We start from the raw sequence: 7,046 nt of genomic DNA, 5'->3' as shown, positions 1-7,046 counted from the left end.
TAAGATTAAAACAAATTAAATATTTTAATTTACAAAGATTTGACCTCTTAACCTATACTATATATAACACATACATACTTAACTCTCTAAGTTATTTCATCTTTGATTAATTTATATCTATATTATTTACTTATATCTAAACATTTACTATACATATACAAGAATCCCTTATATTTAAAAGGTGTGGTGGGATGGGGGAGGGGGGCAACTGCCCGTCTGCCCCATACTGGATCTGTCCATACCTATGGCCCTACGAACATCGTAAAATCATTTACAGTCTATTTAATTCACTAAAATTAAATTCTTATAAAATGTGAATTCTCAATGTTTGGTTGGTGTTTTCTTTGAAGTTTCAATTTTTAAAATTTCAAGAATTGAAATTACATGGAATCCCGTTGATAATTTAAAATCTTCATTTCTAAATGGTGAATCAATATTATTCTCACATATTTTAATTATTATGTAAAGGTATTTGAATTTTTATAAGCTTTTCGTTCTATTTTTTTTTTAATGTTGTGTTTAGTTAATAGGCCTTGACTCAATTTGTTTATAATTTAATGATTTGTATTATTTAATTTATTGTTAGTGTATAAAATTTATATGTTTAGAAACAATATCAAAAGTATCATTAAACACAACAAATAAAATAAATTAAAATGTTATAAGGAAAAGTTTATATTTTAGTTAAAAAGTATTACTAATCTCACAAGAAATCAGCTTAAATAAAAAAAAGTAAAATAAATCACTTTACCAATAAATAGTAAACATAATTAAAGCATGTGCTCCATCTCAACTAAAAGCCTAAGCTCATAGTTGGACTGCACACGCCCCCTCAACGTGTGCGGTGGATTCCAAGCGCAACACTTGGAAGTCTCTTTTTGAGGGTGACGCGGAGATTCAAACTCATGATCTTTTGCATGGCTTTGATACCAAATTAAAGCATGTGCTCCATCTCAACTAAAAGCCTAAGCTCATAGTTGGACTGCACATATTATATTTATGCTCACAAACATAACATCTAAAATGAGATAGGGATAATGGTAATTATCCTCAATAATTAAATTTCATTTTGCAATGAAAAAATTAATTATCAATGTCACCCTTGAATTATTAGTAGTGCAAATGTTGCCTCTCAATTTTTAAAACGTGACATATATTGTCCCTCCCCTAATAGGAAGAAGGAGAAACATTGTTGTCGACGGAAAGAAAACAAACGAAGAAAGAAAAATGGAGGAAAAAAAACATGGTCTCTGAACAGGAAAAACGGCGTGTAACCACATTTACACCACTAATATTCTAATAATTCACGAGAGGGACAATATATGTCATGCTTTGAAATTTGAGAGGCAATATTTACACTACTGATAATTCAAAGGTGACATTAATAATTGACATATTTGTAAGGGGCATAAATTACAATTTTTCCTTATTCAATAATCCACACATGCTGTTATAAAATGATGAGCTCTGCTATTTGCTGTCACTCCACCACTCCTTCAGCGTCACTAGTTACTAGTAGCCATTGTCACACAGAGAAAGAGAGAGAGAAAGAGAGAGATAGAGATCTGGGCAAGCTGAAAGCCAATTAGGTACTATACACTTCTTTATTCTCATCATGCATATATAGTATAGTTAAATTATAGTAGGAATGAATATCTATCCGTGTCTCTTACTATGATATTATGGGCTGAATACTTTAATTTGGAATTCAATTCCCTTTCATTTGGTTTTCTTTAGGCATTATGCATTTTTTTTGGTCATAACACTATCTTTTCACCCTTCATGGCTTCTTGGAGATTTATATCTTATTATTATGCTGCTAAAGTTATGTTGTTGATTTGCAGTAAAGAATATAATGGGGGAAGCCAATATTGGAGATGAGAATAGAGCTATGGACTCTGCACACGCTGCAGTGTTTAAGAAATCAGAGAGCCTTGAGGGATCCTGCATGAAAATTGAGGGCTATGATTTCAACCATGGCGTTCAATACCCTCACTTACTCAACTCCCTGCTCTCAACTGGCTTCCAAGCATCCAACCTCGGCAAAGCCATCCAAATTGTTAATGAAATGGTATGATTCTTGTTGCTCTAAAAGGTTGAATTCCTATCCCGAGTAGGGCCGGATTTTAGGGCGTGCAAGATGGGCAACAATACAGGGTCCCAAAATTTTGGAGGCCTCTAGTCCAGCCCTGACCTAATAATTAGTATATGTATTTGTGATTATATTGACCCAAAATTAAGTTTTTTGCACTTTCTCTTAATTTTTCTTCAATTTGCAGTTTATTTGTACTTTGATAGGGCCTCACTTATTTACCAGCACAGGGCCATGCAAATAAAAAAAAAAACTGGCTCTGATCCCGAGGTCCCCACGCCTCGACATGACAGAGCATATGAAAAAATGTAAATCACGTTAACTTAGTTGAACACAAATCCCTCACTTTGAGAGGTTGCTCTCACACTACATACTACGGGTGAGACTTGATCTCATGTCATTGTTCATAAACTTCACCCAAGGGACCAATTGAGTCTATGCGGGTCATGGAAGGAAATTAGGAAGGAAATGAATTAAACTTCGGGAATAGCGTGAACATTTAAATTCCCGTGTTTGATTTGCAGGAATATAATATTACTAAGAATTTCAATTGCACTATTTGATATCCATGAAAATTGAAAAGAAATAGGTAATATAAGGACCAAAATGCCAATATTTATTATAGCAAACAAATGAACATCAATTTTAGGTTAGAAAAGAGAAAGATAATTTTGTCTAAAGGTTTTTTTTTTTTTCTTTCCAAAAATCGCATAATTGAAATAACTAGAGGGACACATGCCATTCTAATTCAATGTAAATGAATAAATTGCAATTCTCTCACCAAATAAAGTGATTTACTTGTCTTTAGAATTAAGTGAGAGTATACTTGACTGTCAAGATTTCAATTTCCATTAGATTATGTTCAGCTCAAGCCTTCATTCATTTCCAATTGCTAACACACTGCCATTTAATTTGATTATGTAAAAGCTTGATTGGAGGCTTTCCCATGAACCCACAATGGAAGACTGCAATACTAAAGAGAAAGATCCTGCTTATAGAGACTCAGTGACTACCAAAATCTTCTTAGGCTTCACATCCAATCTTGTTTCTTCAGGTGTTCGAGAAACGATTCGCTATCTACTTCAGCACCGCATGGTCAGTGTTTCTGTGTCCAGATCTACCTCGCATTGTCAACCTTGACCACTATTGCAAAAATCCCGCCTAGACGCTAGGCGCTTCTAGACCGAGGCGAATTGCTTCCTAGGCGTCCGCCTAGGTGGCCGGCCGCCTAGGAGGCCGTCTAGCGCCTAATCGGCCAAGTTGGCGGTCGACTGGGCTGAATTTGGCCGAGGCAACCTGCCCAACTCGGCAGAGTTAGCCGAGTTAACTCGAGCGAGTCGGTCTTGTTAATTTTATTATTACATTTATATATATTTAAATTTATTTATTTATATAAGTAAGAGAAGTAAAAGATATATATATAATATATATAATATAATATATGACATACACGCACACACATGAATTAATTTTTTATTTTTATAGGTCGCTGCCTAGAACCGCCTAGGCGCCGCCTAGACCGCTTAGGCGCCGCCTAGACCGCTTAGGCGCTAAGCGCTAGTCTACCGCCCGACTAGCGCCTAGCGCCTACTGCAACCATGACCTTGACTAAAATAATTATTAAGATATGTGTATGTAGTTAACATAATTGCGTCCGCAGTTAATAGATATATTATATGTTTGTAAATAAATTGAACATGCATAATATATATATTAAATGAAATATGTTAACTGTATATACTTCATATGCAGTTAAGCTATCAAGACACAATTTATTAACTGAATGCACGTAATATGTTAACGGTTCGTACTGTCAAAGTGGGTCCAAGCCCGTGGGCTAGACCGCACCCGCCCCGCTGTGGAGCGGATTAGGACTACAAAAAAGTGGCTTGTGAAAGAATGGGCCTGGCCTGGCAGGGTTGCATGAACCCTAACTCGCTGGCCTGGCGGATTGGCCCGCAAAAGCCAATTAGAAATTAGGTCTGCGGTGGAGCGGGTCGACCCGCTTTGACAGTACTAATAACGGTAGACATATAATATTTGGACCAAGTCCAAAATGTAAGGTGAATTTTAGTCCATGGTATAATAGTTGTATCATACTGCGTGTGAACTTCACTATATATGAAACTCATAATGCCATCATCTTGTTGGGTTGCAGGTTGATGTAGTGGTGACAACAGCTGGTGGTATAGAGGAGGATCTCATAAAATGTCTTGCACCCACTTATAAAGGCGATTTTTCGTTACAAGGTTCTGTGCTACGCTCGAAGGGGTTGAACCGCATTGGTAACTTGTTGGTTCCAAATGACAATTACTGTAAATTTGAAAATTGGATCATTCCCATTTTCGACCAGATGTATGAAGAGCAAACCAAACAGGTATTGGTCTTCTATGTCACACAACACACTCACAGGAACAATATCCTATGATGTTTTTTCCCTTTTTGTTTCACAGAATGTATCATGGACACCATCTAAAGTTATTGCTCGCCTTGGGAAAGAGATTAATGATGAGAGCTCATATTTATACTGGGCATACAAGGTACCTTCCCAATTTAATTTTGTTTGCTCTGAATAATTGTCGTTGAGGGTGTGTTAGGATTAAGCGTTTACCACTACTCCAAAAATTATAGCTTGGAGCGAAGGCGCAATTTTATTAGTCTTTCGCGTAGTGGTAAATGCTAATGTTGCAAAAATTTCGCATAGACACTGATTAATTGGCGCCTAAGCGATAGGCGCTGGCCGGCCGCCTAATGTATCACCATAATCGGCGGTCTAGGCGGCTGGCCGTCTAGCGTTCGACTAGGCCGCCTAAGCACCGCCTAGCTGCTGAGTGTCTAGATCTCCTAGGCGCCGATTAGGCCTTCTAGGCGTCAACTAGGTCACCTAGTCTTAGTTATTGTTCCTTTCTTTTTAAAATGAGTTATTTCACTCAAAAATGACGAAATAACCCTAAACTGGTCAAATTTAGTTAATATTTAATATTTTAGTATTAGCTATTAAAGATTTAAAGTATTAAATAGTTTATAATTATCAAGTTTTAAAAAAATAAAAAATTTTAAACAAATTTTTAAAAAATAAAAAATAAAATAAAAAAATACATGGGCGCCTAAGCGTCGATTAATCGGAGCCTAGGCGCCGATTAATCGGAGCCTAGGCGCGCTAGGCACCCCCGATTGTCCGATGAGCGCCTAACAATTTTTTCAACCATGATAAATGCTTGATCCTAACTAGTGGTATTAGAACCAAGTCACCGGTTCGAGTCCCACTATGTAGTTAATACTAACAAGTTCTGGGAGAAAATTGTTGGGCGGAGGCCGGTAAAAGGTCAGATCTAACACCCTGCCCCTCGAAAATGTGATGGCGGTCTATAAAGAAATAACCTTCCCTACAAGCTATAACTTTTGGCATAGCGGTAAGCGTTTGATCCTAACATAAAGGAATTATGATTTTCTTGATTTTCTTTTGCTCTGTATCCAGAATGGAATTCCTGTCTTCTGTCCCAGCTTAACTGATGGCTCTCTAGGAGACATGTTATACTTCCATTCTTTCAGCAAGGAAGCTGCAGATAATTCAGACCATAATCCTGGTCTAATCATTGACATTGTAGGAGGTAATTCATCTTTTTGCCTGCCCAAATACTAACCACTTAACAACAAATTGATAAGTGACTAGTCTAGTCTGTCCATTATTAGATGTCAGGGCTATGAATGGTGAGGCTGTTCATGCCGGTTCTAGGAAGACTGGAGCACTTATCCTTGGCGGAGGGCTGCCTAAACATCATATCTGCAACGCGAATATGATGCGCAATGGTGCAGATTTTGCAGTCTACATCAACACGGCCCAGGAGTTCGATGGAAGCGATTCTGGTGCCCGCCCTGATGAAGCTGTGTCGTGGGGAAAAATACGCGATATATCCAAAGCTGTGAAGGTTAGCAATGCCAAGCATAACTAATCCATTCTTGAAATATTTCTCTCTTTAACTAATTGCCTTGTTTGTATGAGCATAAATATAATATGTGCAGTCCAACTATCAGTTGAGATGGAGCACATGCTTTAATTGTTTGCACAAGCCGTGACAAACCATTTTCTGATGTCTTGTTCTGTTCTGTGTAGGTACACTGTGATGCAACTATTGCTTTTCCCCTTTTGGTAGCAGAGACATTTGCAACTAAAGCTAAAAAAAATCCACTAATTAACAATCTGTAAGTGGCAGTATTCCCATCAAGGCCTTCTTGTTGCATTCATTCAGTTGGAGTTTAGGGTTGCTAGTTTGCATTGCGTGTAATAAGCGTCGAGCATAAATATATAAAAAATAATATATGCTCAGTCTTACTATCAGTTGAGACGGAACAAATCCTTTAGTTATAGGTATGTATGCATAGATTTGCTTGGAATTCAGCGTTGCTTAGGTACTGTGTTTCCTAAATTTGTCATTTCTCAAGGAAACACTTGCCCATATATGTTGTGTAACTATTGTTTAGAAATGGCCACTTCCTCTTCTTCTTCAGGGAACATCTTTTTTTATCGCAGGAAGATGCCTGTTCTTACATTTGGAATTGAAACATTGTGAGGATTTTGAGATGTGTATCTTGATTGTTTTGAATGATACATTTAATAAATAAAACATGCTTTTCTTACTTCGCAGTATACTTGCAACTATAGTCACATGCAAAACACGTTCAAAGTGGACTATACATCAAAATACGTTCACACACAAATACTGAACTTCATGTATATAAATAATGTGTTGGAACTTTTAGTATAAGATAGCATTTAAATGGTTATTTTGTGATACAAGTATATGTGTGTTCCACTTTTGATTTGAGTCGGGTCAAAGTGGATTCGCACTCTTCGTAGTGAGACGAAGAAATTGATATATTATACGCTCAAAACGAATAATGAGTGAATGAGAAATTGATTCTCAAAGTAGACTCATTTGGGTTGAAAAATGAA

The 7,046-nt window shown here is 36.9% G+C and overlaps 1 protein-coding gene across 1 annotated transcript; it reads left to right on the top strand.

Annotated features, from left to right (window-relative positions):
* The first annotated feature begins 1,465 nt into the window (after window positions 1–1,465).
* LOC115996247 (deoxyhypusine synthase-like) lies at window positions 1,466–6,730 on the top strand. Its single transcript, XM_031235401.1, has 8 exons — window positions 1,466–1,589; window positions 1,845–2,071; window positions 3,020–3,187; window positions 4,251–4,469; window positions 4,546–4,632; window positions 5,571–5,703; window positions 5,786–6,021; window positions 6,207–6,730. The coding sequence occupies exons 2-8, from the start codon at window positions 1,856–1,858 to the stop codon at window positions 6,297–6,299; spliced, it is 1,152 nt and encodes a 383-aa protein (XP_031091261.1). The 5' UTR covers window positions 1,466–1,589; window positions 1,845–1,855; the 3' UTR covers window positions 6,300–6,730.
* Window positions 6,731–7,046: the final 316 nt, after the last annotated feature.

The sequence above is a fragment of the Ipomoea triloba genome, chromosome 11, assembly GCF_003576645.1.
Source record: "Ipomoea triloba cultivar NCNSP0323 chromosome 11, ASM357664v1".
In the NCBI taxonomy this organism is placed as follows: Eukaryota; Viridiplantae; Streptophyta; class Magnoliopsida; order Solanales; family Convolvulaceae; genus Ipomoea; species Ipomoea triloba.
This window is presented reverse-complemented; position numbering and strand designations above follow the sequence as displayed.